The sequence below is a fragment of the Ursus arctos genome, unplaced genomic scaffold (genome assembly GCF_023065955.2).
Source record: "Ursus arctos isolate Adak ecotype North America unplaced genomic scaffold, UrsArc2.0 scaffold_32, whole genome shotgun sequence".
Classification (NCBI taxonomy): domain Eukaryota; kingdom Metazoa; phylum Chordata; class Mammalia; order Carnivora; family Ursidae; genus Ursus; species Ursus arctos.
The window spans coordinates 7,290,478-7,317,509 of record NW_026623008.1 but is presented as its reverse complement, the minus strand read 5'-3'; the positions used below and the strand labels follow the sequence as shown (position 1 = coordinate 7,317,509).

Here is a 27,032-nt window from a genome sequence, read left to right as displayed (position 1 = left end):
CCAAGGGCTTAGCTTCTCTGCCTGGAGACCTCCTTGCCCAGGGCTTTGCATGCAGATGCATTCCCTCATTCAAAAGTCCTCTGGCAACACAGGCCTTCCCTGACGACAAGATCTAGGAGGATGCCTCCCTCCCATCCCTTCCCACCTCCCATTCAGCTGCCATTTGCTGTCACCGACCACTTGACATGACACATTCCACATTCATGACACAAAAGTCTTTCTTCAAGGGGGCAGGAAAGCTGGGGCACGTTCTGTTTGCTGCTGAGTTATCACAACCTGGGCGCGGGCATGGGATGGGCGCTCAGATGGGCACTGACCCAATCACTGCCCTTTGCCTGAACGCTGCTTCCCCCCCCTTCTTGTCTCCCCCCAAACAACCAGGTCAGTGGTCCCTGCTCATGCTCTGCTCACAATGGGAACTTGTTAAATGAAGCAGATAGTGTGAACGATTCAACCTTTCCACCCAGAAAACCACCACCGGAGAATCACTGGTAGGTATATAAGGAGAGGCTTCAGGAGAACCCAGACAACACTTGAGAGGAAAACACTGTCAAAGAAACAGCACAAAGAAACAGCACCTGACATTGTAATAACCCTACTGTGAATGATCAGAAAAGAACAGGTAGGTCACACCACAGTAATACCTTTGCAAGTCAAGAAAAGAAATCTTGTGTAACTGCCTTTCAAAGGGTGCAAGAATAAATGCACATCAAGAGCCTTCTGATGCACTGGCTGTACCTTTATTATGTTTACCTCGTTCACTAAGAGTTCCGTGATGCAAGGTTACCATACACAGTTAGATAATGTCCGCATTGCACATCTAAGGCTATACAGCAAAAGAACCAGAATTAGTACAAATACAAGAACTATATTTACATTCTGTATACTCAAGCTCCAAACATCAGATAATATTTACATAATAAAACATGAAAATGAAAATCTGAAATTAATAATGTACATTGTTGCTAATGTGCTCAACTCCTTACTGGGGAGAGATCAGTTTGCAAAGTCTTGGTTCAAAAAGGCCACATGTGCTCCACGGGTTCCGTGGCAGCACACATGGGTGGTGAGAAGAGACCCGAAATCCCGCCGGGTGGCGCCTTGCACGCAAGAAGGCTGATGGAGTCCTCAGGCAAACCGATGCCAGAATGTGCAGCCTGGAAAAAGGGAACTTGAAGACATGAAGACGACACGCAACAGCCAGGGTTTGGCAAGAGACCAACCTCAGCTCGGACTTTCTGAGCACAGCTTTTAACATGACATTTGTATCAACTCTCATTCTTTCCTTTAAATGATCAGAGAAGCTTTCCTAAGATCTCTTGGGGCTCAAATCCGAATTTCATAAATGGCCTTTTGAACAACTGTAGATAATCTCTCAGCTGACATTTCCATTTCCTAAGGAAGCACTATCAGTACAGCCCTGCTACCCAGTCCTGGTTTGGCCGCACACTGGGCTGAGTGGTTACTGGCCGTGCCGGGCAGCGCAGTGCACACGAGTCAGAGTCCTCTTACAAACACATTCAGCAAACCTTCTGAGAGCAGCAGCAGAATTAGTGTCTTCTTTTTAAGGAGCAGGTTAATAATCACATTTTAGAAAGGGAACCCAAAGCGAAAACGAAGGACCCAAGTCACACAGACAGACAAGCCCTGACCCCATCCTGGACGACCCGAGTGGACGCAGCGTGAGGAAATGGGAGCGTACCGGAGCTGCTATGCACTCGGTCATCCGTTCTTTCCCAGTCCAATGTGCAATTAATTACAGCTGTATAAATATACAAACACCTTACAAAATTAAATATCCCTGTAAATCACAACAAGCAGCAGGCAACAAAGTCTTTGCTTTGAAATATGTGCCAGGAGAAGTCATTTTATTTTTAGATCCCTAAAGATCTTTCACAATGATTTAACTTATTCCTTCATCTTAAAAGAGCTGAAAAACCCCACTGAAAATATGAGTAGTTGTAAAAATTCAATGCACTTAAGGGCAAAAAAATGTAAAACAATAGTAGTTTCTTAGCCGGGAAAAATCATTTTCCTTCCCCTCACAGTGAAGGCTCGGGGGTTTTAACGATGCACTAGAATTTGGGTGCCCACCCCGCTGCCCATAGCAGCCCTTCCCCACACCCCTGGCTGTGTGCACGGCTGCTCGGCCCTGCACAGCCTGGCCCAAGAGCTGGCTGACTCCCAGGCAGGCGCAGAGGTGAGGAGGCTGTGGGCACTGGTTTGCTGTGGGCTGAGGTCATGTTTTGCTTTGGCAGGAGACAGGAGGGCCAGGAAGGAGGGGAGGACATGATTACTTTCAGCTAGCACTCAGTTCTCCTTAATTTGTGTAAGAGCTTTTTCTTTCCTTTTGTTTTTTGCTTGTTTTAAGGAGTGCTTTAGGAAAAAAAAAAACACGTAAAAAACCCTCAAAAGGTAGTTTCCTTAAATACTAATATAATATTAATATTATATTAATATTAAATATCAACTTTCCTGCCACCATGGCTTCAGCTAAAGCCTAAGTAGTTCCTGCCATAAATGCTCTCTCAGCTTCGAGGTGGGGATGGATCTGTCCAGAAAGGGACATTAATCCTGAAACTGTTCCAACTCTGACCTGGACATGAGCCACTAGAGGAAAAGGGGTGAACAAATAAGGGCTGTCCTCAGATGGTGGAAAGCATACCCGCCAGAGACCCCTGTAGGACGCAGACGTCCTGCTTCCTCAGGGGCCCTCTCACCCAGGGGCATTACCAACAGTCCAGTTCTACCCGTTCTAATCTCTGACACCTCCAAAGCAAAGACTTTCCAAGCCAGTTTTGAGTTAGAAGAAAAACCAAACGTTATTTCAGTGTATCACATGATTTTACTCCCCCTCAGCCCTCCCCACCTCCCTCTGTCACGGACATGGGTCCCTCTGTCAGACTTCGTGACAAACAGCAGTGGCACCCGTGACTTCATTCTAAAATGTAACCTTCGAATTTCATCTTCATTTCCCTGAAATCAGATTTCATTCCAGGCCAGGAGCAGTCTCGAAGCACCAACAGATCCTGGATTTGAGTCTACACCAGAAGGGCATATTGTGTCCATTAGACAACGAAGGAACCTCTAACTACATTAAAAATCTCACGCATCGCTTAGAAAACAAATAATATCACAGTTAATGACCTATGTTTTAAGGAGAGGAAGGAAGTTAAAAAAAAAAAAAAAACCTACTGTAGAATTTTTATTGATCACTTTTCAGCTAAGGTCACAGCCTGGGATTTCTATCCTTTTAAGCGCCACAATTCACTTTTCCTCCTCTTTGCAAGGCAACTCTACCGAAGCCAGGAGACCTCTTCTTAGAGAAGAGCCCAACCAGGAAGTCAGGAGCAAGGGTCTGCTGACACGCACCTGCCCAGCTCTGTTCCACAGCGTGCATGCGCCCCGTCCCCTGCTGCCTGAAGCAGAAAATCCGCAGGTCCCCACCTCCTAAGAGTCAGCAACTTCAAGGCTGGAGACCCTCAGTCTCTGCAAGGTGGGAGAGGGCAGACACTTTCCTAAATGCCCGAGGAATGGTCAAACAGAGGTGTGGTGAGGGAGGTAAAGGATGGTACAAAATACCCCAGGTCAACTGGCAAAGCAACTGAATTAACCTGCAGGACTTCTTTTCCCCAGGCCATTCCTATAAAACTAACGGGCAGCTCAAGGAGAAAGAGTATCTTCTTCCATGATGGTGTCTGCATGCAGATGACCCTGTTCTGTCAGAGAAGGAGACTGTCAGCAGCGAGCTTCCTCCTTCCTCCTCTGGCAGTATTTCCACATCCCATGAAGATAACCAAGCTCTGAGGCAAGGCGGAGGCGGCAGCAAGCCACTGGGGCCCGGGCTTAGGTGCTTAGGTGCGGCTCTTCTCTGCCCCCAGGTGTCCTTTTGGTTTTTTTAGTGGTGGGAGGGGATTCTTTTAATCCCAGGATCCAGAAGGCAAAGCCTGCCGTGTCTGCTGATTTATGATTATAGGGGGAGAAGCATTACTGAAAGTATTTTCAATTTGACAAGGATCATTGGAAATGACCACTGGATTCAGAAGGAGACTTCCAAGACTCTCCTTGAAAGTCACATTTCTTTGTGCAAAGGGAGCTACAACAATGACAAGGTCACTACTCAGCATTACCATAATTATAATGACAGCAAGGACCATCAAGTTCAATACCGGGAAGTGAGTCACTCCCCCCTTGTGGGACCTTTGTGTATGACAGAGCGCTAATTCCAAACTGTACCACCATCACTAATGCCGAGAAGAGAAATGAGAAACGGAGAGAAAAGCAGTTCACGGAGTGTTGCTGTGAGGAACTACCCTCACCCCAGCGTCCGCCCGCCTTCATGACCCACTGTCAAATCCCACGGTCCTCTCAAATCCAATGGCAATATCCTTGGCTCTTCCCTTTCTTACAAGGTCAGCAGCAGCCACAGTTCCAGGCCCACTAAGAAGTCCTCCCTTCTCTCTTCCACTAAAAGAAAACCGCATAACTATATTCTACATAAGCTTTCAGAGAACACACCTGTGCCATTTGTAAGCTCACCACAACCTCTTCCCTGAATGGAAAATGCAGGGATTAGCAATGGTAAAAAGAGATGGAAAGGGAAAAGGTAAGTTTTTTCCTTTTAAGGTTCTAAAAAAAGCCAGATGTTTCCTCCCGTAGTCTCTAAGCCACCCCCCACCCAAAATTAAAGTGATATCACAAATACAGAAAAGGAAAAAAATATTATGTTGTCTTAAAAAACAGACAAAGATATCCAAAGACAGCAGTACAGACATCACAGGTGGTCACAATGGGGACCTATCATACAAAAGGAAGCCAAAAGATGGAAAAATAACTTGGGAGATTCACTGGATCCCCTCTGGGTTGTTTTTGTTTGTTTTTCTTCCTTTTGTTAGGCCACATGCTACTACCAAGATTCTCAGCACAGGAAAAAAGAGAAGGGTACACAGCAATGGAGACGGGGACCAGGAGAGCTAGAAAGAATGCTGACAGGAGGGAAAGCAGTTACTCCACAGGCTTACACACGAGAGGGGCCATCAAGAATCACAGAGAGAAGTGAGAGGCAACACTTTCTTTATCTCTCGAAGGCGAGCGAGGGTGCTCAGCAGTCACTTAGTACTTCGGTTCGCTGGGGCATCTGCGGGACAGTTTTGACCTACAGGTGACAGAGGAAGAGGACGGATTAGAAAGCTGGGTGCAGATGTCCCCCCCTCACAGGTCTCTCTCCTGTGCGGTTCTCTTGGGCTTCTTCCCCTTCAGCACTCCAGGCCCAGGTCTCTAGGCTCCCTGAAGAAGCAGGCTTAGCTGTGGGGGCCCCTGGGACAAAAGCCCCTCACAAGAGCAGAGGCTGGATCACAGAGTGGAATACTGGGAGACCACGAAGGTTCTCACCACCTTCCCCTGACTCAGTCAAAAAATAAAAAAGTAAAATAAAATCTTGGGAAAAAAAAAAAAATCAAAGCAGGACATTAACTGAATGCAAATGTGACCAGGTTCCCTTAGTCATTCAGGACACCAGGTGACACCTTATAAGAAGTGGAGGCCTCATCATCACCTTACAACCACACTTACACCGCTGTCCTTCCTCTATCCTCAACCCACCTTTTGGGAACAAGACTTCCTTCTCGATTAACACTGACCAAAAGCCAAGAGGAAGAAGGAAACACGAGGACAACTTCTTACCGTATCGTGCCAGCAAGGAGTGGGTTAAAGGCATATAACCAGTCGTTCATGTCTTTGTCATTGAGAGCCTGTAAAAGGACCCCACGATGCTTTGTGCATACAGCAAAGATGTTAGGTGTCTGAAAGAGACACAGGGAGACAGGAAAGTTATGATGGCTCCTGACAACGGGGACCACCCTGCCATATTCCCAGGCACACAGCACTGCACACTGAAGGGTCAGGAAGACCAGACACATAGGAAGTATGCCATACCACACAACGGAGAATTTAGAACTCAGAAGGGAAGGGTGCAGGTGGCAATTAGCAGCCAAGAGAGCAGGACTGACCTTCACCATGGCCTGCTGGTCCTCACTGTATTCCACCTGTGCTGTGGACAGGTTAATGATGCCACGCTCCACTGGGTCTTTGTCACTGTTATAGATGAAGACATAAGGGCGACGGACCACGACAAAATGTTTCGCCCAGGTGCTGTAAAGTGGCTCCTTGAAATGCAGGTATCCTTTCTTAGAGACCACGGAGCTAAAAAGGACAGCATGAGAGACGTTAGTTTCTCACAAAAAGAAGTGATCATGGCCTGAGGAACGTGAAAATACGTCTCACCTAGGCCCAGCCCCTAGGATGAACAAAACAGGCAAAAGATCTGTTTGGCCTAGAATCTTCTCTGCTAAAATAACACAGCAAAAGAACACAAAGTCCCACCCCCACAGCATACTGTGGTGTGGTGGAGATGCCTGACAGGACACAAGCGGGGCAGGAACCCGGCCTGGCTCTTCCCTCCAGATTCCATTGGCATTAGACAGTAACAGTCACCGCAAGTACAAGAGCAGAGAGTAAATTACCGCGATGTGTCTTTTATACCTGGCATCTCTGGTCAATACAGTACTCACCCTGGTCTAATTTCTTCAATATCTGGAACAAGATTGAGAAATTCATTTTTTCCTGCTCGGGCCAAATAGGGTGTTTCCACAGTTGGGACAATCTGAAACTGTTCAAATTCTGGGCAGGGACTAGAGGCCCGGGAATTGGCTTCTGGGGTCCTTTAAAAGAGAAAGGTTAGGGGTAACAGGAGCTTCAGCAAGGTCAACGCGTAATGTGTACAACCCTCTCACCGGGAGGAACAAGCCCTCCCCTTAAGAGCAGGGGCCTTGCAAACATCAGTTTCAGAGAGCTCGGCTGAGAAGACAAGCTGGTGTCAGAAAGTTAATTCCAACTTCAACTGGGGTCATCCTTTAGAAGTTACAAAAGTCACCAAGTCACGCAGTCCCTCTTCCTAATCTGAAGCCCTCTGAACGGAAGTGTCTGGGGCAGGAACTCAATTTCCTTACGTGTTTCTATTTCGTTCCAAGGCCATAACTAGGGCAGTGGTTCTCAAAGTGTAATCCCTGACCAGCAGCACCTGGAAACTTGCTAGAAATTCAAATTCTCAGGCTCCAACCCAGACCTACAGAATCAGGGACGATGAGTGGAGTTCAGCCACCTGTACTTTAACAAGCCTCCCAGGTGACACTGGTGTGTGCTGACATCCGAGAACCACCGCCAGAAGGGGCTGGCAGGGAAGAAGCTGGCTTCCCGAACGACCAGGGACCAAACGCAGTCCGGACCCTGACGTGAGAAGGAGCTCCTTCCTCCACTCTGCACTATGTGTTATCATAGAGCAGCTTAGCCTGATGAATTGTATCTCCCCAATTCTAAAAAGCCCGTTTTTTAATACTTCACCATTTCTTGAGTTGGGATGCAGCTTACAATTGATGACAGGTCCCATTTTGGTTGGCAGTGCTTTTTTCTTTCTTAGTGGCACATAAAATAATGTTATGGTTGATGACATCCCAAATTAATTAAATTACCTGGTTGTGTTATTTTCTCAGCCACACTCAACTGTGCCCATGTTGGTACAGTAAGACAGACAGCTGGACAATACCCAGGTGGGCTCTGACAGGGGAGCACAGTGAACAGAGATGGGCACAGGAATGTGATGGTGGGTCACAATCAAGTGATGATGGTGATGAATTCATGGGCTCTAGACTAAATTTGTCTCTATTATTCTTACCAATATATTTCGTTGTGCCATCAAAATATTTTTTCCAAATGAGTTTTACACCGTTTTCCCCAAGATGGGGCTTGTTCTGTCTGGTATGACCGGGGAACCAAGCAGGAGTGGGGACAGAAGGCCAAAATGGGCAGGGGAGGGATTCGGAAGAGGAACCAAGGGTTTTCATGCAGAAAGCTGGTCAGACGTGGTGTCAGAAGGTACAGGAGCATCTCCCTGGGGCTGTGATATCCAGAAAAGGCCCCCACATATTTCTGAGTGCTGCCGAGAGGGACAGTCCTGCTCTCAGAGGAGAACCACTGAGCAAGAGGAAGCCTGGTGTTTCTTTGGTTCTTAGACTTGCTTCTCTCAGTGAAGTCTGGGTACTCGTGGCTTCTTTTGTCCCCCAAGTTTATCGATTGATCAATCAATTGATTGTAATCATTACCACCAACGTGGGGCTTGAACTCAAGACCCCAAGATCAAGAGTTGCATCCTCCACCAACTGGGCCAGCCAGGCGCCTCTTTTATTTTACTTTTTTTAAGTAAACTAGGGTACTTACTTCTGATCCAGAGAGTTGCTCCTAGCCTCTACCAGAGAAGGGCAGGTGGAGGAGGGAGTGAGGGTCGCACTGCTGAAACTGGACACAGAGGGATCCCGTCCAATAGGAGAGATATCAGACAACTGGAGGCAAACAGAAGACAGCAAGTGAGATTCAGCTGAAAGCCCAAAATGCCTCTGCAACGAGGAGCTTTGACACCCAGTGACCTCATGTTCATAAATCTGCTGCAGGTCATTCAAGAAGGTGACTTATGGCCTGAGTGTCACAGTAGGAATCATTTACAAAAGAGGGAAGACTGGCTTTTTATTTTGTGACTGTCCTGCATTAATTAAATGAGCCTATCTCTATGAGCCCACTATTTAGAACAACAGGCACTAGTCTAAGAATATGGCACAAGCCCTGCCCTCCTGGAGCTTACGTTCTACGTGGAGAAGGCAGGCAAACAAATCAACACTTTGAGCAGTATCAGGTAGTCCTTTGATCCAGTAATTCTACTACTGGGTATTTACCCAAAGAAAACGAGAACACTAACTCAAAAAGACATACGCACATGATGTTCACTGCAGCATTATCTACAATAGCTAAGATGTGAAAGCAACTCAAGTGCATCAATAGATGAATGTATAAAGAAGATGTGGTCTACACACATGATGGAATATCACTCAGCCATAAAAATGAACGAGACCTTGTCATTTGTGACAAGATGGATGGACCGACGGGGTATTATGGTAAGTGTATTAGAGAAAGACAAATACCATATGATTTTACTTATACGTGGAACCTAAAAACCAAACCAAACCAAAACAAAAAAAGCAAAAAACCCAGACTTTTAAATACAGAAAACAAACTGAGGGGAGATTAGTGAGGGGATGGGGAAACAGATGAAGGGGATGAAGAGGTACAGACTTCCAGTTATAAAATAAATAAGTCATGGGGACGAAGTACAGCATCGGGAATATAGCCAGTAATACTGTAATAACATTGCGTAGTGCCAGATGGGGACCACACTTACCGTGGGGTGAGCACTGGGTAATGTACACAATTGTTCAATCACTATGTTGTATGCCTAAAGCTAATTTAACACCTCATTCTTCGTTGAAGGCAACAACATTTAATGCCACCAAGAACTTCGGAACCTCTGGTGTCCTGCCACGCAGTGACATACCAGCCTCTACAGGATTTTCTCCATGGGATTCAGGGAAAAGCCAAAATGTTTCCCATCTAATAACACTCTAAGAGACACAGGGTGATACCTTTATCTGCAGAAGTCAGTGTTCTGACTCTGAAAAGTTAAATACATACAAGAGCCGTACACTCGTCTGAAGCCACCTCAAAGCAGGGAACCTGGGACGGGAAATCCGAGCTGCTCACCTTACAGTCACTGACGCTGCCGTGCACCTGGCTGAACTCTCGGTTGAAAGTGTGGGTGAGAAGTTGCAGGCACTAGGGAAGAGAGGAATGTGTGAGTTTCGATGGTTAAATGAAGCCCTGGATGCAAGAGAGGAAGAGAAAACAACAGGCTAACATCCACAGTGGGGCTCAGGTGCTGCCCCAACAGCTCCAGAATTAAGTAAGAATTCAGCAAGGGGAGCCTGGCGTACGCCTAAGAAAGACAAATTAAGTGGATAAAAAAGCCATTCTCAAGACGACAAAAGCTGCCAACACCACAGTTTAGAAGTGCTCAAGAACACAGCAGTGTCCCTTCCGATTCACCTTGGTACTAAAAGCCATGGAGACTTCTGGATGGACACATTTTTCTAAACTGACTAGAAGACTGTTCGGTTATTGAAACAACACGACACGAAAGCCCTCTCACCTCTATATTCCATGTGAGCCAGTTGCCCAGACACCATATGCCTGGGAGTTATCCTCGGCGACGCCTCTGTCTCCCCCACCCTCTCCAGGCAACAAGGAGTACCGACTCTACCTCCCCAATGTCTCTTCTGTGACGACTCTTCCTCCTCTTCACCCTGCAGCCTCCCGCCTCCGATGAGACCCACACCATTCAACTGGATCACCGCAGCGAAGAGCTCTTTGTGCCTCCAGTCTTTGTCACCCCAAACCCACCCTCTTTCTTGCGGCCACAACAGCCTTCCTAAAACATGAACACCTGTTTAAAATATTTCCACGTCACCCCCAGGACACGCTACAATCTAGTCCAGTCCTCAGATCCTGCAAGAGCTGCTCCTGCCCCATGTCTCAGACTCCATCTCCTGCCTCTCCCCACGTCCCCCGTGTGATTCCCTAGCGCGGAAGGTGTAGCCCACGTGGCTCCTGCTGGTGCAGCCTTCTGAGCTCAGCTCACCAGCACCAGCCCATGGAGGCCTCTCCTCTGGCTCCCCCAGACTCCAGACACATAGCTCCACTATATGCTTGTCACCAAGTCACCTGTGAGTTCAGTAAGGGTAGAAATGGAGTCTTCTTTATTTCTACTTTCACAGCTAGTACAGGCCTTGAAACAGAGGCCCTCAAAGAAAGATGAAAATGAAAAATCCAACCAGCTCACAGGGCTCTCACGGTGGGAAAGTGCTCAGCAAATAGGAAGGGAGTCACACCTTGGTAGCTAGCTCCTTCTCTCGATCCACCAGGCTTTCAATGTCTGCCGAGTCGTAGCCGCTGCTCTCGCTGGGGGTGATGGCGCTTTCAAAGGTGGTGGTAGAGATCTGAGAGGAGATGCTGGTGGAGGTGCTGAGGGTTCCACTGCTGAGGCTGGGGGACAACGAGTCACTCAGGGATTTGGGGATGCTGTCACCAAGTCTCTCACGCAGCAGCAGGAAGTGGCGAGTTTTCTCCACCTAAGAAAATCAACACAACTGCCTCAGCAAACATAAAGCTTGTTAAGATTCTTTTTTTTTTTTAAGATTTATTTGAGAAAGAGAGAGAGAGTGCACGCACATGTGAGCAGGGTGGAGGGGCAGAGGGAGACTGGAAGGGACAGAGAATTTTCAGCAGACTCCCTGCTAAGCAAGGACCCTGACATGGGGCTCGATCTCACAACCCCAAGATCATGACCTGAGCCGGAATCAAGAGTTGGACACTCAACTAATGAGCCACCCAGGTGCCCCAAAGCTCATTAGGATCCTAATAAGCAATATATGCCTCCATCATGACTGAAAGCTGAAAAGCCAAGATCACAAAGAGAAAGTGAGTGTGTGTCTGATACTTCGGGAGTTGTGCTCAAGGGTTCATCTGAGCGTTTCCTGCCCTTGGATACCTCGTGAAGGAGCTCCAGCTTCTCTAACTCCCACTGGTGCTCAAGGATGAGACTGTCCCCTCGGGGCCGCCAGCCTGCTAAGTTCTCTTCTCCCCGCACATACGCCACTGATGTATCCAAGATTTTTCTTCTCCTCCTCTGCATGCCTGAGACAAGAGGAATTTTTTTTTAAGAGAAAAATCTGATTGCATTTTTAGCTCAAAACAAACAAATAATTCATATACACAGCAAACCAAGACACTTAGTCAAGATACATGGGATTTTGTTTAATAAAAATTCACCCCTTTTCCCCCAAAGCAATTCTCTGAACTTCTTTTAAAACTGAGTTTTATATTTTTTGATAACTATGAAGATGCAACTTGAGAAGATGCCCAAGTTATTGTGTTAAGTGAAAATATAGAAAGACTGAATAGTCTATACCCTATGGTTCCAAATATATGGAAATACACCCATATGAAAAAAGTAGGAAAGGACCATTCTCCATCCTCCCCACCCCCCGCACACACCCCACATTCAGGAGCTCAGGACTGCAGATGACAGAAGGTTTCAGCCCCATCATTTCCCATTAATTTAAAAAAATGTTATACCGTTTTTACATATCAAAGACACAAATTTATGTTAATTAAGAAAGTTTCTCAAGGAAGTATCTGGACACTATAATTAGCTGCTATTGAGACTTGGATTCATACTCAAATTCTTTTTTTAATCTAAATCTTACCTGTTGGACCTGACCTTCTTCTGTATGTGTTCTCTAAAATGATTTAAACTCACCTTAATCAAATGTGTTTTAAAAACCCTGACTTTTGTCCACGTTCTGGTTTACAAACATAGAAATGCAAAGGGCTGCTCAAGACCACCAAGCTAGAGGAACAGCAGCAGTCCAAAGTGACATCAAAAAGGACCAGCACAAATTCAACTTAATAATTTGTCTTCCTAGAGCACAGGAAGTTCGAATTCTAGCTTGACAGCACCTGTAAAGTTACCCTGCCAAGGTATCTTTGGCGCTAACGTGGAAAGGGAAAGGGTTATGAAGTTTGCCAAGCCAAATTTTTTATAATATGTTGCAACCTCATGACATTTTGTTCACTACAATTTTTATAACAGTTTCGCAGGTCACAAACCAAACGGTGTTGTAACTCAGAAAAAGGTAACTCTCACTGCCACCAAAAAACTGGCTTATAAAATATATCTGGTTTCTAAAGAATTTTCTATCTATCCCACATGGGTAGGAGAGATTTTTGACATAATATACTCCAAACACAGGCAAAGATAATTATCACCTCCCCAATCCATAAGGGCTTACCTGGACTACCCGTGTCTGCCATTTTGCATAAACTGAGTTCATAAATTCCAGTGACTCGATTGCTATTCAAATTAAAACAAACAACTGTTTAACTTCTTATAGCACAAAAACAGGAAAATCTCAATTCCTTCTACTTAAAACACTGTCTCCTGTGTAGGGACTGCAGCCCACCCTCAAATATAATTACAGACATTTCTTGTTTCATTTCTTATTCTGAACTTAAGAAGCATATTTTTCCTAGAAGGAGTTTGTTTTCATCCCAATCTTTTGAATTACTTCAACAGGAGGAATAAAATTGAATGATAAACCAAAACCTTATAATACAAATATAAAAATTAAAAATCTGCCTTACCACAAGAGAAGAGATGAGGGGGAAAGTCTGACTAGAATGAAATGAGGAGCATCGAATTGGGCGCATGTGATTGTGAAGGGTACTGAACCTTCCACGTATTAGTAACACTTATTGTTTAGGCTGGGTAGCGAGGCACAGGTAATCTGTGTTAGTCTTGACATATTTTGATATATCTTAAATAGGAATAAATCTTTAAAAGAAGAAAATCCCAGTGGTAATCAGAATTAATGACATCTGAAAGAACATTTAGTCCCTGCAAAACTGTTCTGCGAGTGTTCACAATGTAATACTCCTTCCTTCCTTCACACACTCATGTATCCGTCAGGATTTTGGTAAATGCCAACACCTCCAAGTTACCGCACTCCCGGTAGCAGATGGCAAGCCAACCTGGAAAGAGCAAGCCAGGGACCCCGAGGACTCTGCTGATTCTATAGTGGGCAAACCAACCGGAAGCTACACACAAGTGTAGCTCAGAAACTTACGAGTCTGGGGACTTTGAGTAGCCGCTGCCAAAGAGGCTGCGCAGAGAGCGTGGCGGCGAGATCTTGGCATCCCGGGAGTAGAAGACCATGCACACGTCCTTAGTGATGACCGCTGGCTGGATGCAATGATCCAACTGAAAGCACAAGGCAGTGGCCTCCAGTTAAATGCAGACAGAGCATCTGCGGCAGGACTCCGAGCACCAGCATAGTCGGAAAGCTGGTTGCAGAGGTGCGGGCTGGACGGTTTCAGCTCTACCAATGACTTCAACAGCAGCTCAGCAGATAGTACGCGCAAGATCAGGTTGTAGTCCTTGCAGCTGCTTTATTTTCCCCAACTTTTTAAAAAAACTTTCTTTTGAAATAATGGCTAATAGTTATTATTTGTTATGTGCCAAGCACTGTTCTAATGCTTTTGTATATGACCTCTGAGGTAAATGCCATCATTATCACTCCTATTTAAGAGATGAGGGAACTGAGGCACAGAGAGAGTCCCTGTGGAGGGACACGCTGGCAGTAAGTGGCAGCACAGGGACCCGAACTCAGACAGGCTGGTTCCAGGGTCTGTGCTGTTAATCACTACAGGCTCTGCTCACAGCCGTGAAAACAAGAGGCCAAGTTTTCTTAAAATTATACCTTCTTTGAAGAAGGTGATTAGGTTACTAAAACTGAAGTTATAATAGAAGCCATATGACTTTCTTGAAGTTTATTTTTTTTTTTTTAGTAATCTCTACACCCAACATGGTGCTCGAACTCACAACCCCAAGATCAAGAGTCGCTCACTCTTCTGACTGAGCCAGCCAGGCGCCCTGTTGTAGGACTTCGTGATTACACAGAGACTAGGAACAGAAGCTAATACAATCAGAACAGTAGCAAACAGCTGACCAAAAAAATCAGTCGAATCTTTCCTCCTCCTTTCTTGGGGTAACCTGCCCACTGCCCAGGCCTAGCCATTTGTGGTGATGTAGGCGCAGAGTCTCCTCACCTCTAGGTACGCTGACAAGGTCATGTAGATCTTTTCCCCGTAGGGCGTCACTCGGTTCAGAAGGAGAGAGTTATGGAGGGAGCTGTCCCACACGGCCTCGAAACGGTAGAAGGTCCTGAGGTCAGAAAGGCAAGAGGGAGTCATCCAGAAGAAGCGAAGTCACCTTAGTCCAGGTACTCTGTCGATAACACTACCGAATTCTACACCAACGAAAACTTGCAACATATCGAAGTCTAACGACACAGTGGAGCCCTTATCCTCTGGAAGGAAAAGGCAGGCCCCCAGTCTCTGGCCCCACCCACCATCCAGGAGCACTTAGCTCTGTTTTTTTTTTCTCGACAAGCCTGCTTCTCTGCCTATAAACATAAAAATAGATCAATCAAAGAGATTAAGATGAAAAAGATAAGTGCCTGTGGATAGAAACTAAAGGAAGAAAGCCTAAGTAAGCACCTCTGTCAGTCAACAAAGAGCAGAAAGCAAATCCTCAGGAGCCTGCAAGCCTATCTTCACATCCCAGTCCAGCTCCACTGGGCCCTCGAGATGTCACCAACACCTGTGAGGCCTGACGGAGGAAACACGCAGAACAATTTAAGTACAGAGAATCTAATTTTAAATAAAGGAACAAGAGGCTATTCTCAGCTGATGTTACAGTAAAAGAATGATTTTATTATTTTTTTAAAAGATTTTTTTATTTATTTATGTGACAGAGAGACAGCCAGCGAGAGAGGGAACACAGCAGGGGAGTGGGAGAGGAAGAAGCAGGCTCCCAGGGGAGGAGCCCGATGTGGGGCTCGATCCCGGAATGCCAGGATCACGCCCTGAGCCGAAGGCAGACGCTTAAAGACTGCGCTACCCAGGCGCCCCAAGAATGATTTTAATACGAAAGCTGGCTAACTACTATTTTTTAGTTTTCAAAAAAAAATCCACATGAAAACCAATCTTACGCTTCCATAACAACTAGAAGCTTGACTTGGTAAGTACCCAGAAACTGTTTAAGTTGTTCTAATATCTTCCTTTCTTCCTACTGGTAAAGCCCTGCAGACCTGACCTGACATCCGTTGTGCAGCCTCGTCCAAAGCGCTGCACTGAGTGACAGCCCAGCTTCCAGCTCTGCCCGCGGTCCCCACCCGCCCCGGGGCCCCATGAGAACTGTCTACTCTGCACATGTTCCATCACTACTGGCTCTCACCCGGTTCAGCGAGAAAGACTTCCTGCACACTTTGCCTCCTTCCACATTCCTCCTCACTCCTTCCCAAATGGTAGCCTTGTTATTGCTGTCTTTTCTAGATTTCCTATGACAAATAACTTCCCTCGATGATGAGAGATGGGAAAAGACTTCCTTCACTACTGAACCAGTATCTTTTTCTATCCCGAAAGAAGAAAATAAATAGAGACTAGCAGCTCTGACAGCAGAAAGAGAAATGTTTAAAAATAAACAAGCTATTTCTCATAGACTCAGCTGCCCAAATAGCCAAACTGGTCTCTACTACCTCACAGACAAAACCAAGAAAACAGTGAATAATTATGCAAAGCTACAGAGCAACAAAACTTCAAGCCTGTGACAGAGAGAGGACAGACAAAGAGAAGAACAGAAGACTCAGCCTGAGATTCCATATGAAAGGAGGGAGGAACACTCTAATTCGTTATCTTGCAGAGGAAAACCTGAAGGTGCTTAAGAATGAAATGGACAAGTTTAGTCCATGGAACGAGAAAAGGAGAGCTCTACCAATCACTAAAAAAGCTGTATGTGAAATTGTACACGCATCAGGAAAAGCCAGGGCACAGAGGGTACAGGATAAGGTGGGGCTGCTCTATCCTAGGTCTGCATGGGGAAAAACTACTAAATTAAAACAGTAGTCTAAGCAACATAAGACATAAAGCATTTGATAAACTAGAATCTTTATGTGCAAAAAAGCAAACAGAAAATACCTAGGAATATCCTTATCAAGAAAGAGCCTGCAAAAACATAGAAAAGGCTTTCGTTAGTGCAGTAGCAGAACAAAAAAGCAAAGGAAAAAGGAAAGAAAAGCAAAAGAGAAAACAGTATATAAAAGAAGACAAATTTGCTGTTAAGCAAAGTGAATCCAACTGGACAATTAACAGAGAACTCCATGGGGCACAATTTGATAGACAGCTTACAATGACATGGGTCCCTCTCCTGAGACATTTACTTAAGGAACATGCTGGGCATAGAAGGGATGGTGGACACCACCTCTATTAACACCCTGTCTGCAGGCGACTCAGTACTGGAAACGGTAGGAAGCTGCTGTGGAGTGAAGGGAAAACCAAGTCAATCAGGTAACACAGAAGCAGGACTGGGAAGAAAAGCAGCAGTGGACCCCTGTGGGCTACACACCACTATCAGGATGCCGGAAGAGCTCTCATAGGTAAATGTGCGTCGCACACCCACACTGGAGTTTTTTTTTTTTTTTTAAGATTTTATTTATTTATTCGACAGAGATAGAAACAGCCAGCAAGAGAGGGAACACAAGCAGGGGGAGTGGGAGAGGAAGAAGCAGGCTCATAGCGGAGGAGCCTGATGTGGGGCTCGATCCCATAACGCCGGGATCACACCCTGAGCCGGAGGCAGATGCTTAACCGCTGTGCCACCCAGGCGCCCCCACACTGGAGTTCTTTAAGGTCAACTTTCAACATTACACCTTAGGCAAACAGAACAAAAGCTCTCTTAACCAAATTCCACTTAGCAACTTGCCAAATTAACTTATGCTCTCCGTATTCCTAAAATGTAAAGCAGGATGTCCATTTCGCCCTGAGCATCCTAAACTAGTGGTATCTCATATGCCAGACAGTTTGCTTCCAAGAGCTGAGTGGTGCGCTTATCAAGTATTAATAGTATTTGGTCCTGAACCTGTTTATAAAATCGTACTTACTATAATCATCTAATTTAATCAAATATTAGGCAAATCCATGAAACACGAGGGCAAAAGGAATTTTTGTTTAGTGCGAAACAAAACTAAGTTGAATGTTTTTTGTTTGTTTTTTGAGAGCAAGACAGCATGAGCGAGCAGGGGGAGGGGCAGAGAGAGAGAATCCCACGCAGGCTCCAGGGTCAGAACAGAGCCAGACGCAAGGCTTGATCTCATGACCCTGAGCTCATGACCTGATCTAAAATCAAGAGTCAGACACCCAACCAACTGAGCCACCCGGGCGCCCCAAGTTCAACGTTTTTTAAAAGATGTGATAACGCTGAGTTGTTTAAAAAACAATTGTTTTTTAAGTCTGGGTGCAATCAATATAAAAAAAGGGGGGGCAAATAATAAAATTTTAATGATAAATGAGAAAAAGTTTAAAGGATTTTGCATTTAGATTCTTTATAGGTTTCTAGTTCTTGTTCTACCAAATTAAAAATCAGATGATGAATTATGGGCATGGTCTTGCAAGAAAGACAATCAGAAGTTCAGTAAGTAAGGCTACAATTTAAGGAAAGGCCTTGGCCCTACACTAAGAGCTTCACAAATTAGTGCACATTTATATAGCTTAAATTAAAATGTTTAAAGTGCATATCCTTTTATTATACTTGACTTTAGCTAAGTTTTTTGATTAATTAACTCTCAACTTCTTCTGTGAAAGAAGCTGCTTCTAACAAAGGCCAAATTAATCTCCTACAGCATCTGATCCATGGCTGGGTATGAATCAAAGGACTTCTGAAGGTTACTCGAATGTAGGCAACCAAACATCATTGTTCTGTGTATTTTGCTAAGTATTCTAGGGAAATTAAAGATCTATTTCTCAGAGTTGCAAAGAAAACATGGTGAATGCCGGCTGAATATCTGCTATTGGTGTCCAGCTGGAGAAAATACCCTGTGGGGTTAGTGCTGACTTCAGAGAAACGGGTTTGTTCACAATTCTGCCCAGGAAGAGACCGGGCAGGGCCACAGCATGCCTCTTGACCTCTGCCCCCCTCCATGCAGGCACACTCTCAGATTCCTTCCCTCCCTCTCACAGTGCCTGCAGCTCCTCCTACAGGCAAAAAGCAGACATTTGCTTTTTTTCCTCTTCTCTATGTAAAACTGTCACACAAGGAAACAATGGGGAAAAAAATGAATCCTGGCCCAAACTTTTTTTTTTTTTTTTTTTTTACGATTTTATTTATTTATTTGACAGAGAGAGAGACAGCCAGCGAGAAAGGGAACACAAGCAGCGGGAGTGGGAGAGGAAGAAGCAGGATCCCAGCAGAGTAGGGAGCCTGATGTGGGGCTCGATCCCAGCACCCTGGGATCAGGCCCTGGGCTGAAAGCAGATGCTTAACAACTGAGCCACCCAGGCGCCCCCTTGGCCCAAACTTTTAATCCTGTTTCTGCTTTTTGTCTCATTTTTCTCCTCTCTCTAACACAGATGTGAGCACATTTTTCAGGAACAGACAGAGGTATAAAGAAGTCCTAATGTAACACAGAGGCCACCCCACTTCCCAGCCCTTGCCACATACTGGACTGGGGTCTGCGCACAATGACATATCTTCTTTCCTGGGGAGGGAGTGGGGGCCCCAGTCGATTTATCTCCAGTCGGACATGGGAAAGCAGACTGGCTAGGTACTTTACGCACTGTCATCACTTGATTATAAAATGGAATTTTAAGGGAAACTAATTTAAAATTAAAAATAAAATTCCTTATTTATAGCAGACAACCTTGTTCAGAAGAGTTTATATATATTAATTTATCACCTTTATGAGTAAATGAAAATGAAAAGCAAACACTGAGACTCCTGGAGTCTCTGCTGGCAGCAGCCAAGGCTAAACACAAGAGGGTTTGCTATGCTGGGGAGAGCGCGTTTCCATGACACTCAGGACCAACAGACCTTTCTCCACAGCAACCCCTTCACAGGAAAACACTCAGTCTCAGCAATGATTAATTTGTACTTTTAAACCCTTGGGTAGCATGCTGCATTTTCTTTTTCTGTTCTTGTCTCTCAGACTGTGTTACATCTACTCAAACTCCACACAGGACAGAACGTTTTCATTCTATACGGGTAGCTGACCCACATCCCCGATCTCTATTGACTTATTTACTTTTGGAGAGCAGGGCAGCAGGGAGGAAAGGGATGTCTGAAGTAAGAAAGGAATTTGTTTCTGCACCTGAAGCACAGTCACTGGTGAACAAGGAATCTGATGGAGGAGCCACCAACTCCCCCAGGGCGGACTCATCGGGCTGCACGGGGGCCCTACCTGCTGGAGTTGTGGGAGGACTTCAGGTACTTGGCAGAGATAATATTTAGAGAGAGGATGGCATCAACCGCGGCCTCATCCACCTCAGCCTTATTCCTGATCCGGCCTACAAGGAAGAATAAAGAAACTAGGACAGGGTACACTTAGAAACACAACAGAAATTCATTCAGCCAAAGAGAGACTTTTAAACTCTGGTACCTTTGGGTGTTGGAAGGGTCACGTGGCTCACCACCGAGTGGTCTCCCACGATTCTCCGTGTCCCCTGCCACTTAATTCCCACCTTTAGTCCACTGTGAAACCTGGCTGATTCTCTGTTCAAAAAGTTTCTCATATTCATCTCAACTTTTATTTCCAATACCACCACCCGCTCACAAAGGCCATCCCCTTCCTGTCCAGAACACTGCGGTGGCCATAGCACTGGTCTCCTGGCTGCGCACCTCTCCCCCTCTCCAATCCACGCTATGCTCCAGTTACATAAACTTCTTAACCCCTGCCTTCATTGTACCGCCTTCTTGTTCAAAACCGTTTTCAAATGAACACTAAGGGGACCCCAGGGGATGTACGGCACAGAGGGCAAGAGCACAGCCTATGGAGCTGGACTGCCTGGGTTCACATCTCAGCTTCAACACTTTCTGGCTGTGAGGCTTGGGCATATTGCTCAACCTCTCTGAGCCTCATCTGTGAGGTGGGATTAACAATTCTCGGGGCGCCTGGGTGGCTCAGTCGTTAAGTGTCTGCCTTCAGCCCGGGGCGTGATCCCAGGGTCCTGGGATCGAGCCCCACATCCGGCTCCCTGCCTGGCGGGAAGCCTGCTTCTTCCTCTCCCACTCCCCCTGCTTGTGTTCCCTCTCTCGCTGGCTGTCTCTCTGTCAAATAAATAAATAAAATCTTAAAAAAAAAAACAAAATAATTCTGCCCTCACATGATTCTTACACCCATGTTATATGTTTGCTATGTTATATGAAATAAACTAATATTTTCAGAGCATTCAGAAATGTACCTGCTACGGAGAAAGCACTATACTAAGTGTTCATTAAAAAAAAAGCTTGAAAACAACTACCCTAGACAGAAGAGAGTACAATCTCCCTTCTAGCAGTTCTTAATCTGGTCCATAGATACTCAGAGTCTATGTATAGAATTCAGGAGGTCCATGTGCTTAAATGGGAAAAAAAATTACAACTTTATTTTCATGAACCTCTGACTGAAATTTCGCATTTCCTTCAATTATGAAGGGAGGGGTCAATCCACAGGAAAATCAGCAGTACCTGTGACTCTGTCCACAGTAGAAATCACAGAAGGTTTCATATCACACTAAGGTAAAATATCCTGACATTCATCACACCCTGAATGATAGAAATTAGACCCACTGCTTCTTTAATGCACTTAATGCATTAATATAAGGAGCAGTTTATATTATAAATCTGTTTCGTATTTGAACAATTTCAGTACCATTAGTTCCCTGTGCAATCCTGTATACAGCTCACCCTTGAACAACATGGGCGTGAACTGCAGGGGTCCACTTACACACAGATTTCTTTCGATAAATACACTCAGCATTGTACATGTATTTTCTCTTCCTTCCTTTTCTTTTTTTTTAGAGAGAGTGCAATTGCCTGAGCTGAGGGGAGCAGAGGAAGAGGGAGAGAAAGAATTTTAAGCAGGCCCCAAGCCCACCACAGAGCCCGACACGGGGCCTGATCTCATGACCCTGAGCCAAAATCAAGAGACATTTAACCGACTGAGCTACCCAGGCGCCCCCTTACAATTTTCTTAATAACATTTTCTTTTCTCTAGCTTACTTTAAGAATACAGTATATAACACATAATAACATACAAAATATGCGTTAATTGACTAAGTTATCAGGAAGGCTCTGGTCAATAGCTGGCTGTTAGCAGTTAAGTCCTGGGGAGTCAAAAGTTACAAGTGAATACTCAACTGTGCTTCAACCCTCGTGTTGTTCAGGGGTCAACGGTACTTTGTTTTCTACATTTAAAAACATAATTCTGAGGATTCGCCACTGCCAAAGGGGTTCAGGGCAATAAAAGATTCAGAACCCTGCCTTAGACTCTAAAGCTTATATGGTTTAGTCAATTTTTTCTTTTCATCATGTGACCTGGGCCATGGGTTTCTAGCCATTTGCATGCTACAGACATTCCGGACTCTCTTACTCTAGATGTTTCTGTGTGTGGAAAACAAAACAAAACAGATGAAAACACTCTCATTCCTCCTGCATCTATTCAGACCCTCCTGGATCCTTTTTGTTGTTTGTTCTCAGCACAGATCTTTCTCACTTGCCCTCGTTTTGCCACTTACTCATCAGACTGCTTTATTTATTTGCTATTTTTTTGAAAGTATATATATTTAAGTACTCTCTACACCCAGGATGGGGCTTGAACTCATGACGCTGAAAGGAAGAGTCTCACGCTCCACCAACTGAGCCAGCCAGGTACCCTGAACTGTTTTAAACATACATACGTTGTCTCCTCAACAAAACTGCAAGCTCACAATAAGCAGAAACTTCTCTTATGCCCTCTCCAAACCTCTAGCACAGAACCAGTCCCACAGTAACTGAGTAAAATAACGGCTGATTGAATAACATACCCCCAAGGCTGGGGGCTGAGAAACAAGAGTAGTTTCAAACTCAAGGCCACATGTTCTCCACACTCTGTGTTCTCCAGTACTCTTTCCCCACATTCCCTGCATTCCTCGAAAAAGCCTGGCTCCAACCTCAGCCGATGGAATGTACTCACCTACCACCAGCTCACGAACATCCTTCCAATGGAGTTCACTCCCCTTCTCATGGATGATGGTCACCGTGACCCTTCGCTGGATGCCCTAGGTAACGGAGCAAGGCTGCAATTTAGCTGGGACAATCTAAGATTTCCTCTTGTGTGTTGTTTTCTGGATTGTATGGTGTAGGGCTGGGCAAGAGGAGAGGTCTGGAGAGAGGGGGAAATGCTGTCCCCACTGTTACTCTAAACAAGGGATATAGGTCAGGGGCTGAGGAAGAACCAGGTTCTGACATGGCTTTAAGAACAGATAACCAGTTCGTATGACCCAGAATGTGAGAACCTCAGCTCCTACGCCCGCCTGGGTCATAAGCATTTTCTTTAAAGATTTTATTTTTAAGTAATCTCTACACCCAATGTGGGGCCTCCACTCAGAACCCTGAGATCAAGAGTCCCATGCTCCACAGACTGAGCCAGCCAGGCGCCCTAGTCAAGCATTTTTGAGCACTGACTGAATCTACTTTTGATTTACCAAAGGAGGACCTACATTTCATGGCCAGATTTTTAGTCCATTGCAACTTCAATCCTCTACCTCCATTAAGAACTTTTAACTGTGAAAGAACAGTTTCCAAACATGAAAACCGTATACAAGAAAACAGAATTGTATAAAATGACATTGGGACATGCACAAATTATAGTAATTGAATAAAACAAAAATATATTTACATATATAAGCAAGGGTATAATATAAGCCAAGGTCTGAGAAAGAAACATTAAAAAACAAACATACAAAAAAAGAAAAAAAAAAAAAGGACAAGGTCTCTTCAATCCCCAAATCCACTTAAAGTGGAGAGGAAAAGCAGAGAAACAGAAAGAGCTCTGTGCCCTCTCTGGCTCCCTCATTAGTACCTGATGAAGCAAAAACGTCCCCTGGCAGGGCAAGCCTGCTGTGTGGTCAACCACAGCCGGGATGTACCTATAAAAACAGAAACGCACGAGAAAGCAGTTAGATGGGAAGCTTGTGCTGAGTGCCACCTCATCCACAAGGTCCTCCCTGTCGCTACAGCCCCCGTGGTCTCTGCTTCCCCTGTCCTGCTCGCCATCTGGGCACTTCACCACACAGTCATTTGCATTTAATGAATTTTTTCGCTTATCCATGCCACACCACCCTCACTAGACCGAAGGGCTCACAGCACAGTAACATCCTTCGGCTCCATCCCATCCTCTTGCGTAACAGATATTCCATAAATAAATGTACAAGTGCAACAGGAGGTGTCAAGAGGGAAGAAAGGAATCGTTTCAGATTTTAGGTAGTTTTTAAGAATCAGAACGCAATGCACTCAGTAAATTACCATAACTATGTCTCCCTCATAATGCAAGTTATAATCACATTATAGATCTGTCTATGAAAAGTACAATTTCTTAAAGTAATGTCACTACTGACAATTAAATATAGGACTGATACGGCCATATCTCACACAGAGTAGGAACTCAAAAAATATTCCATGGAGATGATCGTGACGGCGGTACTCAGCATTATCATCAGGGTAACATTTATTCCCTACCCTTTATATGAACTGATAAAGCCCCTTGCCTCCGTTTCGGAATGGGATCTTTTCTGTGTGTTTTTCCAAGAGTATTTTCAAGACAACTGTGAACAACAATTACATTCACCCCTTACTCTAACACAGCTCACTCAGAGAAAGCAAGCTGATGTTGATTATTCTGATCTAGGTTAAAAATCCTCAACTGGGGGTGATTTGCAATGTCTGAAGACATCTGTGGTTGTCACACTGGAGGGGAGGTGCTACCAGCATCTTGTGGGTAGAGGCCAGGGATGCGGCTCAATGTCCTACAGGACAGTCCCCCCTGACAAAGGTTATTATCCAGACCAAAACGGTGCCAAGGTTGAGAAGCCCTGGTCTAAAGAAACATTCTGCCCCCAATCCTCTCACTGAGATTATTAAGGTAAGTCCTGACTATATTATGTGCAATATGCTTCTGACTCCCTTTACTTTGATGCTGATGGAATCCGCTCTGTAAGTTTTCTTTCCCCATACGGAGTGCCAGTCTCTGTGTCCTTGCTGTTGCTAATACGAAGGCAAATTCTTACTCTGGACGGTCACTTCTTTGACAAACATCTAATTCAAAGAATAATACCAACACCACCAAAAATTCAATTCAAAACTGGAATTCAACAGTGACAATGATTCTTTAACCTGAATATGAGGAAACTCAAAATTACGTTTTCTAACTTTGAAAAACTTAGCTTTTGTTTAAAAATTTAAAAGTTGGACTTACTCTCCTGTAGGCTCCAGTTCACTGATCTCAAACCAAACCAGAAGATCATACTTGCTCATGCTCTGGCCAAGGCTGGTTTTGCTCATGGTGTTTAACTTAGTAGCTGGAACTTAAAAAAGTTTTTAGAAAATGTCAAAATATGGTCCAAGTCTGCTTAGTAAAAGCATAAGCTCTTTAAGGACACACTTGGGAAAGGTAACAAGAGTAGAAGACCCAGATAAACGTCACCATCTACGACATTAGTGCCTCTAAATTCAGAGAACTCGGAAAATGGAGAGTTGGTATCTTTCTCCCTCTGAGCAAACAGTATCTACTGACAAGAAAACAGGTTTTGCGCAGAGTAAATGTGCTCACAAAACCATTCAAAAACCTTCCTTAGACTCTCCTATTCTGGGGCATGCTGAGCATGGAAATGATGTGGGAGAGACAATGTGGGCAGAGCCTCACACCTCACGGGGTCTCCTCAAAGCTGGAGTGCATGAGGGAAGACCTGTGCTCCAGCCTGGTGGTTCCCAAACCTCCCTGCAAAAGGGATCTTAAACCGAAGCCCAGGCAATTAAATGACAATCTCCATGGGTGGGACCCAGTCTGCTGAGAGGACTGAAATCCCTCCAGGTGATTCTAATGTGCACATTCTCTGCTCAGAACCTGGGAGCACTGGAGTGAGAGTCCAGTGACTTGGGATCTACTACTATTCAACTGCAACCATAAGGCGACTTTGGTTGAGTCGCTTAATCTCTGGAAGTACGTCTCCTCATCTACAAAAAGTAGATTCGAATATTTAGCCTGCCATCTTAAAAAGGTATCGTGATGACCCACTGACACGAGGTACCTAAAGGGACCTTATGACCCATATAGTATAGTCAAATATTAGCCTATCTGCACTATTCACTCCAGCTGAATTCCACGTGAGTTGGTGCTGCTAGTCAAGAAAAAAATTAGTGTCACTGACTCTGGTAGTCATCGGAGGGCCAAAAAGCAAAATCTGAAGCATTAAAAAAACCCACCTACTAGTAAAAATCTTTAAAATTAAAGAACCATTGCCAAGAATCCAAGTGAACAAACATATGGGAGATTCCCGCCAGCACCCTCGGGTGATGTGAAAAAGGCACAAGTAGAGAAGGTGTGTCCTCACATCTCTCCAAAGGAAACGTATTCTGGACAATGTGCTAGACCCTAGATGCGGTTCAAGCAGCAAACAGCAGTGCCAGTGTTTCCTACACAGAGAGCCAGGCTTCAGAGTAAGTCCCTGAGGACGGTTCTACATCTAAGGCAGAGCTCAGTCAGCTACTAACCATCTCGTTTGGGTGCCCTCTCACTCTGGCAGCCTGGAACTGGCAGAGAGAGAAAAGGCGGCCCTGGGTCCGCCCCCTCCTGGAAGGTGGCAACAGCGCTGGAAGCAAGTGCATTGGCGTGCTCAGAAAATGCGTCCAACACATGCGCATTCACATAGTCCGCTATGAGAAACCGAACCAGTTCAATCTTTCTCTCATGGTCTGAAGGCAGGATGGAGAGCGGGAGTACGGAGGTGGAGAACAAGTACAGGGTGGGGGCGGGGGGGAAGGTGGCAAGTGGGCAATGAGGAAAAAGGATGAAAATAAAGAAAAAGCAAAACAAGATGAATGAACATGCAGAATACATTTGATAAGCAAAGAAATGCCCAATCACCCAACAGTTAGGAGGAGTTGCATATAAAGCAGAGAGATTTAGGAAGAGGGAGTTTATCAAAATCTCCAATAAGAAGACCAGAGAGTTGGCAGGGAAGGAGCCCTATCGTTTCTTAACTTATTTAAATCAGGAACCAAGAATTCCAGTTCCTGCTAGACACAGGAATATGTAAGGATACACGGAGTGGAACGGGCATGTAAAAATGATTTCTGTCTGAAAAGCCATCAGAATAAGAGCCGTGTCACCCAGAGAGGGGCTCACCTGGCTTGGAGAGTGGCATGGGCGGAGGGAAGAAGCGACGAGATGGCTGAGGTGGGCTGCAAAGTAAGGAAACAAAGTTCAAGGCTGAGAAAGGGTCCCATGTTGACATTAATGGCATGTTTAAAACCCCTCTAGAAACAGATCATTTGCACTTTCAGATAAGGCATGATATCAGACATCAGACATAATCCCACAAAGTGAAACAGAGGCTCAGGTATTTTAATAAAAGTCCCCTGTGGATCTTAGCTAGTAAGTGCAATATGAGAAATGTTCTGTTAACACCGA

At 45.1% G+C, this 27,032-nt stretch overlaps 1 protein-coding gene across 5 annotated transcripts in view; it reads right to left on the bottom strand.

Annotated features, from left to right (window-relative positions):
- Positions 1-721: 721 nt before the first annotated feature.
- Positions 722-27,032, bottom strand: part of KIF1B (kinesin family member 1B) — a 135,244-nt gene continuing 108,933 nt past the window's right edge. For all 5 annotated transcript variants that reach the window (XM_026519872.4, XM_044391495.3, XM_044391496.3 and 2 more), the window contains 16 exons: positions 26,748-26,803; positions 24,819-24,927; positions 23,427-23,493; positions 22,539-22,623; positions 19,788-19,893; positions 14,605-14,719; positions 13,623-13,756; positions 12,789-12,850; positions 11,486-11,631; positions 10,827-11,066; positions 9,643-9,714; positions 8,272-8,393; positions 6,570-6,719; positions 6,009-6,201; positions 5,683-5,801; positions 722-5,155 (listed from right to left, as the gene is read on the bottom strand). In XM_026519872.4, the coding sequence (XP_026375657.1) occupies positions 5,113-5,155; positions 5,683-5,801; positions 6,009-6,201; positions 6,570-6,719; positions 8,272-8,393; positions 9,643-9,714; positions 10,827-11,066; positions 11,486-11,631; positions 12,789-12,850; positions 13,623-13,756; positions 14,605-14,719; positions 19,788-19,893; positions 22,539-22,623; positions 23,427-23,493; positions 24,819-24,927; positions 26,748-26,803 (1,819 nt within the window). In that variant the 3' untranslated portion in view covers positions 722-5,112. The remainder of the gene's footprint in view (positions 5,156-5,682; positions 5,802-6,008; positions 6,202-6,569; positions 6,720-8,271; positions 8,394-9,642; positions 9,715-10,826; positions 11,067-11,485; positions 11,632-12,788; positions 12,851-13,622; positions 13,757-14,604; positions 14,720-19,787; positions 19,894-22,538; positions 22,624-23,426; positions 23,494-24,818; positions 24,928-26,747; positions 26,804-27,032) is intronic.